The sequence below is a fragment of the Macrobrachium rosenbergii genome, chromosome 16 (assembly GCF_040412425.1).
Source record: "Macrobrachium rosenbergii isolate ZJJX-2024 chromosome 16, ASM4041242v1, whole genome shotgun sequence".
NCBI classification, from domain to species: Eukaryota; Metazoa; Arthropoda; class Malacostraca; order Decapoda; family Palaemonidae; genus Macrobrachium; species Macrobrachium rosenbergii.
The window spans coordinates 26,509,656-26,526,128 of NC_089756.1; the positions used below are offsets into that span (position 1 = coordinate 26,509,656).

Genomic DNA, 16,473 nt, shown 5'->3' on the forward strand with positions numbered 1-16,473 from the left:
TCGTTTATGAAGAAAACTGTGAAATGACTTCATCTGTCATTCCTCGGGCCCCGGAGAGAGCATCGAAAGAGGAAGCAGCTGAGGCGGGCTACCTAGCTAAATTGGTTTAAGGTGGAGAAGCACCTGCCGGGCTTCACGCGACGACAAAAGAGTTACGCACACACAAACGCACACACATACACACACACACACACACACACACACACACACACACACACACACACACACACTAGGACATATGCCGTTCTCTCTCGTCCAGAAGTTTCCATGGATTATGCGGTGGAATTCTGAACCTATTTTTGGCATTGGAGGAAAAGCGAATGTATTGTACATGATCCCCCTAAGGAAATAGCTCTCTCTCTCTCTCTCTCTCTCTCTCTCTCTCTCTCTCTCTCTCTCTCTCTATGGCGATTGTCTTTTTTATGGCCAGCATGCCGTGTTGCGCACCAGTATACCTCTTCAGAGAGTCCATTCTTTTCAAACTTATCTAATCGTTCTTCTGCCATTATGGTCCATTGGAATACTTATATTTTTCAGAAACTCTGTTCGTTTTATTTTTATCATCATGCTATTCTCACATTCATACGTATGAAGTTTCAATTCTCCTTCAGATCTGGAAGCAGCAATGCAGCGAACATAAATTGGCACGACTCGAAATTCAATTCCCTTTCGAAACTTTTCGAATGGAAACGGTTTCAACTTGTTGAGGTTTATTTTTCTTCTTTCGTTGCCTATCGAGGGGCTTCTTAACACCTTTCCCACTATGCACCTCCAGCGTTAACAGACCGTTGGCCCACCCCTACCCCACCCCATTTAGTGTGGCTTTGGTTATGTACAGAAAGGTTATAATATTGTGCTCGTGTGTAATAACCTCCGTAGTGGGTTAGAGCCGTCAGTGCACCTCATGCGGTGCACTGTAGGCATTACTTATTAAGGTTATTTGCAGCGTCCCCTCGACCCCTAGCTACTGCAACCCCTTTCGATCCTTTTACTATACCTCATTTCATATTATCTTTCTTCCATATTACTTTCCACCCTCTCCTAACAGTTGATTCTAAATGCAACTGCTTTGAGGTTGTCCTCCTGTTACGCCTTTCAAACCTATTACTGTCAATTTCCGTTTCGGCGCTGAATGACCTCATAGGTCCCAGTGCTTGACCTCTGGCCTAAATTCTATATTCAGTTCAATTGATAATGTTGTGCTCATGTTTAATCAATACCATTCTCTCTCTCTCTCTCTCTCTCTCTCTCTCTCTCTCTCTCTCTCTCTCTCTCTCTCTCTCTCTCTCTCTCTTTGACCTCGAAGTGAAACCTCGGGTCACAGCCAACAAATCTGGTCTCGTTTCTCCCGATCGAAAGAATGCGGAACGGTAGGTGACGGGGGGCGGGGGTGGGGGCGTTTTCAGTGAGAACCTAGTGTGTCTCTGTGAATGTTAGACGACCGTTTCTGAGTATAGCTGTGAGTGGAAATAAGTAAAAGAAATAAATTTGGCTGATCAGTGTTCCTTCAACATGGATGTCATGTTATAAAAAAAAAATAGAACGGAATCAACGATGGAATCCCCTTACTCCGCTGGATGAAGTATAAAGTATTCTCTCTCTCTCTCTCTCTCTCTCTCTCTCTCTCTCTCTCTCTCTCTCTCTCTCTCTCCACTGGAATGAAGAAGTGTATAAAATATTCTCTCTCTCTCTCTCTCTCTCTCTCTCTCTCTCTCTCTCTCTCTCTCTCTCTCTCTCTCTCCCTGAGCAGAATATAATGCATTTCAACCAGGTATTGGGGTGTCTCGTAAAAACTCCAGTGTATTTCTTCACTACATCTGGCAAACACGTTACAGTACAGACAGTCTCTTTGCAGCATTCCAATTGTGGGAGTCTGCAAAACCGCGAACTGATAAGGTTTCCTAAAGTTCTCCTTCTTAAAAACATAATATTATGTATAATATATATATATATATATATATATATATATATATATATATATATATATATATATATATATATATATATATATATATATATATATATATATATGACTATTTATCACATCACCGTGATTCATATACAGTCAGAAAGCTACAAACGTCCTTTAATATCAAATTCACTCTACCTCCGGAAATAATATTTTTCATATATGTTACCGAAGGGAATTTTTAAGTTGATAATAAGTCCACCGTCCCGTGGGATCCAGACCAGCGACGGACGAGGAATCAGGACTACAGTGACGCACTAACGAAATCGGACGGTGGACTTGTTATCAACTTAAAAAATTCCCTTCGGTAACATATATGAAAATATTATTTCAGTAGAGAAACAATTACTGAATGATAAGACGTTCTTTTTTCTGATATATATATATATATATATATATATATATATATATATATATATATATATATATATATATATATATATATATATGTGTGTGTGTGTGTGTGCCTTTTTCTCCATTGGAGGTTGGCTTCTGGAAAGATCGGCCTTCCAGTTTCTTCAATCCTCAGGGTGAGTTGCTATCCCCACCCCTTCGCTTGGACTGGCAGTCTTCAGGTACATTTACGTCCGGGTGCACTGGTAAGAGGTAGGCGGGAGCGAATCGCAAACCAGTCATGCTTTGGATAGCTTTTTTTTATTAATGAAATTGTTATTTTATACGTATTTTATGTAGCTGTTTATGTTTTTAGTAAATAATCTATTGTTAGGAAGAAAAAATAAGACACTGATGAGTCAAGGACGAACGGCTCGTGTAGAAAATTTTCCAAGTTATGGCCTTTATGTTTATCTGTAGTTTATTCTAAGGAGTTTTAACAGCATTTATTTCATTTGTTTCTGGCATTTCTTCCTATTGGGTGGAATCTTACCTAGCAAGATAATGATCACTAAATTCTCTGCCATATAGACGCTTGCACATTTTGAATAATGATAATGAGTGAGTTACAGTTATTTGTTTACGTACACACTAAAGCGGATATTGCCTTCTGAATCAAGCTCTCACTGCAAGAAACAGTTAAGGCGTTGCCCTTGGCGGTGAATTATGTACCTGGTTTTGGTATCGATGGGTATGGATAACAGCTGTATGTGTGGAGAGAGAGAGAGAGAGAGAGAGAGAATGAAAAAAATTAATGGACGCGAGTGTTCGCTGCTCCGACAAAGTGTGCGTCATCATAATGAAAACACCGGGAGAGCTTCGCGAACTCATCCTCTCTCCCGTCAGGGAGAAACCTTTCACCAGATATTGTCTCTCTTGTTTTGGTCTACGATATTTTTGTTACCAGGAATTGCACGAAAACCAGATATAAGGTGTTGTGTTTTTCAGTAAAAGAAAAAAAAAAAAGTAAGGTGACGCAGTACATGTTACAGGCCAGATGAAATGCGCGGAACATTTACTTACAGTGCTAGTACTAAACACGGCGAAATACATTTGACCCCAGGAGATAATACTAAACACGACGAAACAGTGTAGGCGAGTCACTGTTTCGCCGTGTTTAAATACTGGCCAGCAGGATCAAAATGCTCTAAAGTGCCATTTCGCTACCTGCCTGGAAACTTCAGGCAGTTCATGAAATGCCTGTTTCATCTCTAGCATATATATATATATATATATATATATATATATATATATATATATATATATATATATATATATATATATATATATATATATATATATATATATATATATATATATATATATATATGTATATATATGTGTGTTTAATATGATAATCCAGGTGATAAAAATTTAAAAAGAAATTTTATGTAGTTTATTTTTCAAAACAATTGGATCAAGTAGACATTTCAAAACACACATTATGTTTTGGTCTATAAATCAGTGACGTGTAAAACTCGAGACTCCTCGTCTGCCGAAGTGTGTTCGTCTTCGTCGTGTCCAACGGCCACTTTATAAGATTTCCTTCGCTTGATAGCATTCGCTCCGGGTTGCCTGGCGGACTTCGAACTCACATTACTCTCGAGCCGTTTTCGGCCTCCAGGAGCCCAGACGTCTGAAGTTACTGTTGTGGAGTCGCGCCTACGGGCCGTTGCCTCCTGTTGGTTATTTTCGCCAGCGCGATGTCCTGGGCCCTGTTCTTCACTGTCCGAAGTCGTCCTGCGAGCTCTCTTCTTCTCCATGTGGAGGATTTGGGGCAATGAAGTCGCTGGTTTTGGATTAAGATGGCCTGCTGGCAACTGCTCGCTCGGCACATGGGGCGGTAAATGAATGTCAATAGTATCAGCACCGTTTGAGGTCCCAGATTTTGATATTTTTTTATTTTCTTCACTAGTGATATTATACGTTGTTGCTGTGGTTCCCGAGGGTTCATCTTGAGGTGTGCAGTTCTCAGAGCTTATGGGTTGATGGACAGGTGTGGTGTTCACCTGTTGACTGGACCCTACTTCCACCTTTTCAGGTGCCTCATTGGGAGGCACAGCAGCCTCCTCTCCTGAAAGAGGGGTAGTTATTTTTATTAGTAAGGTTTATAATTAACATAACCATTAATTAAAATGATAAAAAAAACTCGTGGAGGGAGTTTGCAAGTAATTTGGATAACAGCACCATAGTCTCGACAGTAATGACTTGAATTACAAGCATATTTATAAATTTAAGGTATCGATCTGTAGATTTCTGAGGGAGAAGGCACTTGGTGAAATGCGTGTTGTTATAATCATTCACACTAATATATATATATATATATATATATATATATATATATATATATATATAACTATATATAGAAGATATATAAGAAGAGAGAGAGAGAGAGAGAGAGAGAGAGAGAGAGTTTCATAATCCTACCTTTGACTGCACGAGAACCTTCCTCCTTGTCGTCCCCTCCTGCCAGTATTCTCAGGTCAGAAGTTCTCGAAGGCTCATCCTTCATGTTGATGCTTTTGCACTCCTTGTAGGTCTTCAGCTTCACTGCAACTGCCAGCAGGGTTCGAATCACAGGCTGGTGGTTGGGGTCGGCCCTGATTTTCCGCCTCTTGTGAGAACGGCGTGTCGGGCTGCTTGGGGGTACTTGAAGATTCAGGGCCTTCTCCTTTGCACTGAAAGTGAGGGACATCTGTCGAGGGAAAAGGGCTGGTTGTTAGGATTTTGGGAAAGTGTAATTTTGAGGGGATTTTATCCACAGGGTTCGTTTTATGGTTTTGTGTGGAAGCACTTTTACTTATTAGTGTGAGGACGTGCAACGCTTGCTATCGTTTAGCAAAAGTATTTTGTATAGTAAAGAGACTGTATTAATTTTTCCATGGTTTATGCAAAATATCTTTTTTTAGGAATTAAGCAACGTTGTTTGTTAGTATGCGATGATCACCAACGATTTCTGTTGTGTAGCTCATATTGTGTAGTGCATACTTTTACTGGCGCAAAAAAGAATTGTTTATTAGGATTTATGCCATTTTGTTTATTAGGATTTATGCCATTTTGTTTATTAGGGTTTATGCCATATTGTTTATTAGGATTTATGCCAAAGATACTTTCTTGAGGTTTTAGATTAACATATATTAGTACTGTTTCTTGGTAGCTATGTATGAAAGGTTGGAGCATCTGCTTATTAGGATTTATACAAAGATAATGCCTTGAGAATTTAGCACGAGTTTTGCTTCCAGGCATTCATAGGAAAGTATTGTTTGTTAGTGTCTGTCTAAGGGACACAGCGTTTCTTTTTCTTTTTATTGTACCTTTTGGTTGTGATTCGTTTTTTACGTATGTTTAGTGAGTCTCATTTTACATTTGAATAATGTGTTGCTTTACTTTGGCATAGGTAACAAAGTAATTTATTCTTGAATAATTAGTTGTAATAAATTTTTGAATAATGTCATATTTTCTCGTCAAAAACTGTCACATTTCATCTTTGAATGATGAGTCAGGTTGTACGACCAAATAATGAGTCAAGTCGTACGACCAAATAATGAATCAAGTCGTACGACCAAATAATGAGTCGCGTTGTACGACCAAATAAGGGGTCAAGTCGTACGACCAAATAATGAGTCAAGTTGTACGACCAAATAATGAGTCAAGTTGTACGACCAAATATTGAGTCAAGTTCTACGACCAAATAACGAATGGACTCGCCTTTGAATAATGAGTCCTGATGACGATGAAGTAATGAATGACGCAGAAGAGTTTGATGATAGTTGCCATTCCTCTGACGTTGGGCATGAAGGGCATCGAGTAGAAGAACCAGACGGACAACATCGCCAGGGTGACACACGTCCACGCGAGCCACAGGAGCACCAGGAAGCGAAGCTCCTGAAGAGGATTGGCAGGGAAATATAATAGAGATTAGTCTTTCGGAGTCTCACTCCGTAGGGGGTTAATACTTAAGGTTCTTTGCAGCGTCCCTTTGGCCCCTAGCAGCAACCCCTTTCATTCCCTTTACTGTACCCCCGTTCATATTCTCTTTCTTCCATCTCACTTTCCTTGACCCTCCCCTAACAGTTGGTTCTTAGTGCAATTGCGAGGTTTTCCTCCCGTTACGCCTTTCAAACCTTTTTACCGTCAGTTTCCGTTTCAGCGCTGAATGGCCTCATAGGTCCCACCGCTTGGCTTTTGGCTTAAATTCTATATTCTGTTCTATTTCAGAAAATCGGGAGATCATTTTCTGTGGCCTTTATCTTAAGAATTAGATAGTTTATTAACCCTTTGCCATTATTCAGTTGAAAAATATTTTTAAGCGGCATGTGCTGCAAGAGTACAATACTCAATTGCGAGAGCAAATAGAGATACGACTGAACATGAAATAGGCTAACCATTTTTGCGCCAATCATCAGTAGAATCGACATGGCCCACTGTCCCGAGGAGATGATGCCGCTGCCGAAACTGAGTCTTGTGTCTGAAAAGAAATCAGAGAATACCTGTCTCAGTAGACTTCAGACATCATTTTTAGTAGACTTCATGCATTACAGAGGACATCTAAATATATCAAATACACTTAAATATACTATTAATGTCGTTGATACACGTCAAATTTTTTATTTTTTTATTTTACTTGCTGCTCCAGAATCAAGAGCCGGTTCCGACATAAGGCCAACGTGTTACAGTTAATGCTTTACAGCGTATGATATTAAATATGTTAAATATACACTATATGTTCAACAAAATCAGCTTTATAATATGAGATTGGTTTATATAATATATATATATATATATATATATATATATATATATATATATATATATATATATATATATATATATTTATATATATATGAATATATATATATATATATATATATATATATATATATATATATATATATATATATATATATATATATATATATTATATATATATATATATATATATATATATATTACAAAGATGAAGACAGAACCTAATATAAGGACATCAATGTTGGCAGGAAAGGCTCACGAACACATGACATAGCTTAATGTATCCATTGCATTATCAAGGCTGCAGTGGCACAATATAAAATCATTCTGAAAAAAGAACATCACATTGTAAAGTTGGTCACAATAAAAATGGTTCACAAAAACTTGGGAAAAGATCCACCCAGTATAAGGCTAAAAGGTGAATAAACATTAAAAAGTAAAGTAGGCAAAAGAAATAAAAAAGCAGAACAGTTAAGCAGTAAAAATGGTAATGTAATGGATATTGATACTGCGAAACTTTGTCGGCTACATTAAACTGCCAAGTGTTCGTGAGTCTGTCTATATATATATATATATATATATATATATATATATATATATATATATATATATATATATATATATATATATATATATATATATATATATATATATATATATTTATTTATTAAATATATACTGTATATATATACACAGCCGGAACTATATATCATGAAATACTCCACTAAACGAAAAGTTATTGAATGAAACTTGTTCAGCTTGTCTTATAACCGCGGGAAATGTTTTTACCGATTCAATTATTCGCATTCGGGGATTTCGTTCATTTTGACACTGACTCTAACTGTTCCTGATACTAGGTATTAGCAGTTTTTCATTTTCAAGAAAATGAAAAAATTGTCAGCCTTAATTAAATTGTCATGAAATTTGTAGTAAAAGTACTTATATAAGGTATCAGTTGTCCGGTGATACCTGATAATCGAAGTGTGTAGATATTTTAGTCTCCGAACGAAAAATGTCCGTTTTCTTAGAAGGAATATGAGAAAAAGAAAATGAAATCCAAGTAATATTGGGTGACTTTAACTGCAAAAGTAGAACGTATGATACTAAGCAAGAGTGAAGAAATCAAAATTAGGTAAAATACCAAGGAAAATTAGCAAGGACTTGAGGACTAAGGGTTATCATCTCATGTTGAATGTGAATGCAGTTTGACCAGAATGGAGAATGGGAGGAAGTCGGTTTTATGGCAAAATAAGGGATGCGAACGAAGATAGAGATATCAAAATAAGTATGGATCGTTGTGTTGCGAAAACAGGTATGAATTGGACACTGTTAAACAGCAAGAGTGGCAGGCAAAGGACCACCGTCATCCGTCACTAAAGATTTTGAAAACGAATGCTCAAAATGCAGGATTAGAGAGTCTGTGCAGGGAAAGGTAGGCTAGAAGGTAGATATACTAAATGAGAGGAGGGGCCAGTAGGATGATTGTGAAACATGAAAAGCAGCATCTGAAGTAAGTGAAACGAAGATTAAAGAGTATTAGACGCCTGATTAAACAAAATAAGCCCACAAAGAACAAATAGGAAAAGAGCAAATGAAAGAGGTTGCAGACGCCCGAATAGGCAGAAATTACGAAATTGATGTGAGAGATGTATGAGATCACGAAAAATAAAAGAAAAAAAAAAGTCCTGTAGGGGGTTAGTGCCGTCAGTGCACTGAAGGCATTACTTAAGTTCTTTGCAGCGTCTCTTCGGCCCCCAAGCTATAACCTCCTTTCATTCCTTTCACTGTACCTCCTTTCATATTCTTTCTTCCATCTTACTTTCCACCCTCTTCTAACTGTTGTTTCGTAGTGCAACTGCGAGGTTTTCCTCCTGTTACACCTTTGTAACCTTTTACTCTCAAGTTTCCTTTCAGTGTTGAATGACCTCATAGGTCCCACCTCTTGGTCTTCTACCTAAATTTTATATTCTGTTCTGTTCTACACACACACACACACACACACACACACACACACACACACACACACACACACACACACACACACACACAAATAAAACTGAAGTAAAAGTTAGGTTTGTGAAGGAAATTGAGAAGAACGTGGAATGTAAAAATTAGATGACCATGTGTAGGTTCACTGATATGTAGGGTAGAAAAAATGTATGTAGATAAAAAAAGCACAAGGGACGCAGTAATAATAATATAGGAAGAACTAACATTCAGCTATAGTGTGAAATATGAAGATATGGGTTGTGAGTCACATTGAGAAGAGGAAAACACAGAACCTATACTTGATTGCAAAAGACTTCAGGGAGTGAGCATCAAAATCATCAAGTGTAGGAACTGGAAACTTAACTAAAGAATTGGCAGGATCGATAATAAAGGTAATGGAAATCCAAAGCTTATGTAGCACAAAGAAACTGCAGTAAAAGTAGATTATAACTAACGAAGAAAAACTTTCCCTATTCAGAGCCTAGGCGTATAAAGAAATTCAAGCGGTAACTACAATAACCTGCTAACCTGTGATTGAATAATAATGGTATATCATTTTATCAAATTCTGATGGTTCTTCAATTGTAAACTTTACATTTCTTAAAAAAAAAAAGGAGCAACCATCTCTTAATGGTTATATATTTCTCAACTTGGCTGACTATGAGTTGCGGTCTAATCTACAAGTGCGTACTTAACGTGTTCACATGGCCTATCTCCGTCCCCTTGCCTCCTCCGCTTACAGTTCAATGTACCAACGCTGCAGCCTATTATGGGATATTCTACTTCTCAGTTATATTCTCTTAACTATTTAGTCCATATTTATGCAGTTACTGTACCTCCTTTCATATTCTCTTTCTTCCGTCTTACTTTCTTCCCTCTCCTAACAATTGATTCAGAGTGCAACTTCGAGGTTTTCCGCCTGTTACCCCTTTCAGACCTTTTAATGTCAATTTCCGTTTCAGCGCTGAATGACCTTATAGGCCCCAGTGCCTTGGCCTTTGGCCTAAGTTCCATATTCAGTTCAATTCATTTCAGTTCAGTTCATATTTATGCGTGCGTGTTTATTCTTTCGTCCCGTTGCTTTTGAATATAACGTGGTTGGAAATGCGGCGAGAAGTTCAGGGTTTGCAATCAGTGTTTGGTGAGACTCACTTGTGTAGTGTTCAATGCAGTTTTGGCAGTATTCATATTCACTGTAGGCTGTGAGGTAGTCGAAGCACTGGCTGAACGTTTCCCACACCTGTAGTGAATGAAATTTACGAATGCGTTAATTAGGATCTTTCATAGAGTGTGACCCCTAAAAAAGCTCGGAGGTCGTTATTTAGGACTAATATTTCTTGGGGGTCATTATCTTTATGATATTTACAGTCTTTTGTTTATATTTTGATGGTCATTCCCAACGGGCTTGTACTAAACACGCCGCAAAGGTGGATGTGTACCTGGTTAAAACCCTTGGGGGCCACTATCTAGGAAAGATCCCATTAATTATATACTATTTTGCCATTAATTATGTACTGTTTTGCATTAATTAAATACTGTTTCGGCTGGTTTTACATTATCGAAATACATACAGTGTACATACACACAATTATATGATTTCCACATGGAAGTTTACATGGTTCATAAATCTAACTTTGTGTCATGTAAATAAAAATGATAAATATACAAATAAAAGGAAAATGAATAAAAGAAATATATATATGTATATATATAAAATTAATATAGCATAAAATATTAAAAATAAATTGATATAAATATTTAGAAATAAAACAATATATATATAAAATAATAAGTTATTAAAAATTACAAGTTTTTTTAGAATGCCTTTACAAAGGATAGTGACTCTTGTTCTGTTTTTCTCCGGAGGCCTCTTCGAAAGAGGCGAAGAAGTTTATGCACATTCCGTTAGACTTCACTGCAGTGCCTCAGACGGCATGGTATAAATATCGTAGCTCTTTTGTGATCTCAGAATGGGTGTAGAAAATCTACAATCAAATGTAGGTGCTTAGTATATTCTCCGTTAAAGGAAGTGCTGTCCCCTTCAGACTGTCACTCGATGGGCCGGAGTTCAGTTCCGCAACCGGCTGATGAAAGTGGGAGGAATTTATTTCTGGTGATAGAATTCATTTCTCGCTATAATGTAGTTCGGATTCCCACAATAAGCTGTAGGTCCCATTGCTAAGTAACCAGTTGGTTCTTAGCCACGTAAATAAGTCTAATCCTTCGGGCCCAGCCCTAGGAGCTGTTAATCAACTCAGTGGTCTGGTAAAACTAAAGGTATGCTGCTTTTCACTGGCTTGATCAGTAGGTGAAAGCTTCCCTCAGCAGAGAGAATGTACAGTATGTACGTACATATATAATTGAACATACAGTTGTGGATGTGAACCCCATCTCACTCTTTTACCAGCTTATACAATGTCTTGAAAAAAACTCTAAAATTGTTATATTGACATCCATTGTTAAGAAATGTGATGTAAAGTAATAAATAATAAAACTAGCACAAAATTGTAAAAATCACACAAAAAAAGTTTTTAAAGCTAAAGTAAGTAACACAAAAACACTTCAACGAAGTCAAACAAGTGTAAAAGGCCATTACGCAATATACAGTTGAGAAGCAAAATTCTTTGAATAAAGAAAACTATTGTGACGGCTTTGTCTATCCGTCCGCACTTTTTCTGTCCGCCCTCAGATCTTGAAAACTACTGAGGCTAGAGGGCTGCAAATTGGTATGTTGATCATCCACCCTCCAATCATCAAACATATCAAATTGCAGCCCTCTAACCTTAGTAGTTTTTATTTTATTTAAGGTTAAAGTTATCCATGATCGTGCGTCTGGCACCGCTAAAGCTGCCAACAACACAGGCCACCGGCGGAACCTGGCTGAAAGTTTCATGGGCCGCAGCTGAGAGTTTCGTGGGCCGTGGCTGAGAGTTTCATACGGCATTGTACGCTGTGCAGAAAACTCGATTGCGCCAAAGAAACTTCGGCGTATTTTTTACTTGTTTGGTCATTATAGCTTCTAAGATATGCAGTTTATTTTTATTTGCGGTTTGTCCAGTAACCTGAAAATCTTTGTACATTCCACAAAAGTCCCTCGACTACATCTATGGCAGGTATATTTATACACAACGTTGGATGTAAACAACTTCACTTTCACTTTGTTTCACTTTGTTTGGTTTTATGTGCAGCCCTCCACGGGGGTAATTCCCTCTCTGGCAGGCCCTTTTACGTTTTCAAAATAAGGTGCTTCTTATATTTTGTAGTTGTCTTTCAGTGTTTTCTCGTCATTTTATTGTGCCGAAGTTTCTGTGTGTCTCAGTAAAGAGCCAATGATGACCGGGGTCTCATAAAAAGTTTCATGGTCAGGGCAGGTAATTCTTTGTGTGCCACATTTATTATTCTTTTCCTAAAATCATCTTGTTTCAATAACCGTGGGTGTCAGTATAATAATTTTACATGATTTGTCAAAACATTTTATGAATTTTTAAAAGCATGAAATTGTGCTCATATTTTCAGCCTTGAAAATGCAGCAGAGAAGTGTTGTGAAACTTCGGCACAATAAACTGGAATATACTGTGCTCCCTCGTTACCCCATGTGCGTATGTGTGTGTGTGTGTATATATATATACATATATATATATATATATATATATATATATATATATATATATATATATATATATATATATATATATATATATATATATATATATTTGTACTCGTAATTAAGCACCAACCATTTTAATTCTATTTTAATTCCTATTTCCTTCTCATGTGTCTGGACTGCATAAGGACATTAGATAATCCATTTGGCAGATGAATCAATCACTATCTTATGAGAGTTGGGTCTTGCTTTTATTTTCATTGGCCCCAATGCTTTCGTTGGGTTGCTTTTATTTTTATTGGCCCCAATGCTCTCGTTGGGTTGCGCGTCCCATCGCCCTCATCTAAAAAAAAAAAAATTATATAAAAACTTGATCCTTACTAGGCTGACAATTCCAATCCAGTAGCAGGCGGCTTTCCCGGTCATGCAGAAGCAGCAGGTCACGGAGTAACACTGGTTTTCTTTGCTGTATTGACAACCCATTGTTCATCTGCAGAGACAAAAAGAAAAATACGTTACTCAGGCATTGACGCAACTCAGGCTGTGACTTGTCTAGCGTAGCTCAGGAGCCACAACTCCCAAGCGAAATGGCTTGTGGTTTGAAAATACTCAGCTATGTAATTACTCGGTTGTTATAAAATATTAGTGAGGATAAATAAGAGCCATTTCTTGAAATACACCTAAAACCAATAAGCTTTCGAGGGCTAGTCTCCTCGTCGCCAGAAGAAATGAAACAAGTTCAGTTTTACAGATTCTTTAAATCTGGTTCCTGCTGTATCTTCTGACCATTTGAACAACTTGGTTTGTTGTGGTTTATGCTGCCCAGTGTCAAACATCGGGTCGAGGGTGAAAGACATTCCATCAGTTCAAGGAGTAATTCTGGATTATTAGACATTCCATCGGTTCAAGGAGTAATTCTGGATTATTAGACATTCCATCAGTTCAAGGAATAAGTCTGGATTATTAGACATTCCATCAGTTCAAGGAGTAATTCTGGATTATTACCTTCCCCAACGAAGCTCGAGAGCTTGGTTTCTCCGAGGACATGGCCAGCGCTTTAAAGGATTTGTTTCCAGCTATCGTCGATATTTAGTTGATATGGACCCCCTCCATAACCCAAACTGCGGCTTTTTATATTATTGCTTCCGTATACCAATTTAATTTTCATGAAAATTCATTCCACGGTCGAAATTCCATAAATATGTGGCGGTGGCATTGTTTCTGATATAGTAACATTGGCGGCTCCTTTTTCCTTCCCGGTACCTTATCAAGATTTCTATCGGTCTCGCCAACGTAAGTCAAATTGTAATCTTTGCAACTGATAACACATACCCCGAGTCAATCATTTTATTTTGTCTTCCTTGTTTTGTTTTCGCAAAAGGGATTTATTGAAAGTATTACGATAATATATGAATTTATGCCGTTTGTCCCTGATTCTTAGTGACTTCTAATTGACCGTGATAGGGAATTTGATTATTCTCTCTCTCTCTCTCTCTCTCTCTCTCTCTCTCTCTCTCTCTCTCTCTCTCTCTCTCTAAGCCATTTTCTTTTTTCCGTGTGTGAATACAAAATGTTTCTTGCTTTTTGAGAGCCTTGTCCAGAGGCCATGGTTATGGAATTTGTCTCCTCATCCCAATAAGATGGGTCCAGAGTTTGAGTTCTTTGAAAAATTCCCACTGGTTCTTTTATGTTAGTATTGTGGGAGAAATAATTCAAGCAGAAATTTGTATCAAGGTTCTTAAGAATTGAAGACGTTTAGGAAATGAAATGAGTCTTCGTTTTCCACTTCTGTTATAGCAGTACTATCATCCATGTGCGGCTTCCGCTGTATAATTCTATATTAGTTTAATTCTTACTGAGTTAAGGGTAAGTGATAAAGGCACTTAAAAAAAAAATCCGTGGCTAATGTTAGGGAGAGCAAGAAGGACCTCTTACTAAACAGAATGCCTATTTGTATAATATACCATCATAACAGAAAAACGGATAAATGACACAGTTTGATTCATTTGCATATTTTATTCTACTTCATCCAGTATGAATCTGATGAAATCAAGTAATCTATTTAGGGGATGTTAGTGAACAGCGGTACCACATCAGTGCTTGTGATGGAGTGGAAATTCCACTTTAGAGTTTTGTGACTATCCAAAAAAAAAAAAAGTTGGTTTGTAAAAGAATTTTGGTAACCAGGTCCACCGAACACCCCATGACTTTTTATATGATGTAATATACATCATATTAAAAGCTTGTATAGACTGGCCTTTCTTATCATAACATATAAGCACAGGAAATTAGTGGTGTTCTCTCGTGTGTATGAGTAAATGTTTACTTCAGGACACGATAATTGAAGATAATGTCAAACAATGTATTGAGTTAGCAGCTTGAATGAAGTGTTATTTTTAAGCGTTATTAATCTTGAGTAGATTTTGTTTTCAAGTCTTATGTTATGGTAATCTTGAGTGGACTCTGTTTTTTACTCTTATGTTGTGGTAATCAGAAGTGGATTCTGTTTTTTACTCTCATGTTAAGTGCGCTTATCTAAAAGAAACGCAAAAATGTGAAGTTCTTACCTTGTTTTGATTTGTAGCCGAAGATAAACAGAGAAAGAGAGCCTCAGTTTCAAAGAGCAGTAAAAAGATAATTCCAGTACACGATAACAAGAAACGATCTTCGTTGCTCACGATAACAAGAGAAAAAAATGTAGTCTAGGATAAAAATCGAGAGAGTTAACGTCCACGGTAACAAGAGAAATGAAATCGTTGCCGAAGGTCACTAGAGATGAGATGTGTAACCCACAAAAACAAGAGAAAGAGAGAGAACTTTTGGAAAACACTTGCAACTCTTGCGTTCACTGCTGTGCCATGGCCACTGGGTCAGCCGCACAGTTGCACAGACACTGTCATCTTATCCTGTTGAAACAGACGGGACTTCCCCTCGAGAGCCGCTGTAAGCAACTCGCGACCCTCTCACCATGCTGTGTAAGGAGCTGAAGCGTTAACTCGTCATTCCCAGAGGAAATGGGCTCTTGGACAGTTTTGTGTATAGTTGACCGAGTGACGGTTGTCTTAACGCCAGACTTTAGAATGGCATTTGTATCGTTCAGCATGATGTTCCTGTTAAAGTAAAATAAATTTGATGGTATACCTTTCTAAGGGGTAGTGCTGCTGTTAGTGCACCTTACGTGGAGTATTGCTGGGTGATAATAGCGTCCTTTCTGTTCCCAGCTTCACCCACTTTTATTTTTAGCCTGTCACTGACCCCCATTCCCCGCTTCCTTGGGGTTTTTCCGCACAGTTTTACTCTTGAACGTTTGTTCTTAATATCGTTTTTTACTCTCTGGATCTCTTTTATCTTGCTGTCCATCCACTCTAACTCCTTTCCACGGTCTTGAGTATGGAATGGCTGAAAATATTTTGCATTGCTTGGCTTTATGGCATCAGTTTCATGATTCATTTGTCAAAGTTGCATATATAAACACTATATAAACGCTTGTCACTGCAAAGCCTTGAACATAAATGGAGAAACTCTGACGCCCTTGGCAAGGTTTGACACCACAAGATACGTCAGAGTGAGGTTACCAAATCGATTACGAAGAAGGCATTGTAACACATACAAGCATAGCAGGATCCTGGTGCATAGATACATTCATATTTCTGCATAGGCACGCATATTGGTCGAATTCAGCTACATTTTTCTAAAGCTATTGAGGCAAAAAAACATACCGTATGGGGAATCATACGGAGGCCCAATCTGCGCATGCGCTGGATAACCA

General features: G+C 37.7%; 1 protein-coding gene across 2 annotated transcripts; it reads right to left on the bottom strand.

The window, feature by feature from the left end:
• Positions 1-3,743: 3,743 nt before the first annotated feature.
• Positions 3,744-15,612, bottom strand: LOC136847224 (uncharacterized). Of its 2 annotated transcripts, none has more exons than XM_067118686.1 (7): positions 15,272-15,612; positions 13,086-13,194; positions 10,253-10,340; positions 6,748-6,830; positions 6,071-6,247; positions 4,790-5,057; positions 3,744-4,436 (listed from the first exon to the last, which is right to left on the bottom strand). In XM_067118686.1, exons 2-7 carry the CDS (start codon positions 13,185-13,187, stop codon positions 3,817-3,819), a joined length of 1,338 nt encoding a protein of 445 aa, XP_066974787.1. In that variant the 5' UTR covers positions 13,188-13,194; positions 15,272-15,612; the 3' UTR covers positions 3,744-3,816. The 2 variants fall into 2 exon arrangements, with proteins under 2 accessions (XP_066974787.1, XP_066974788.1); XM_067118687.1 differs by having other exon boundaries at positions 3,744-4,433; positions 15,272-15,584.
• Between the last annotated feature and the right edge of the window lie 861 nt (positions 15,613-16,473).

What these genes read in the sequence shown, in the direction of transcription:
- LOC136847224 (XM_067118686.1), bottom strand. Translation starts at nt 13,187, where the DNA reads ATGGGTTGTCAATACAGCAAAGAAAACCAGTGTTACTCCGTGACCTGC. An exon ending in GGATTGGAATTGTCAGCCTA is followed by an intron (nt 10,341 to 13,085) that starts GTAAGGATCAAG and finishes CATTCACTACAG; the next exon opens with GTGTGGGAAACGTTCAGCCA. An exon ending in CTGCATTGAACACTACACAA is followed by an intron (nt 6,831 to 10,252) that starts GTGAGTCTCACC and finishes ATTTCTTTTCAG; the next exon opens with ACACAAGACTCAGTTTCGGC.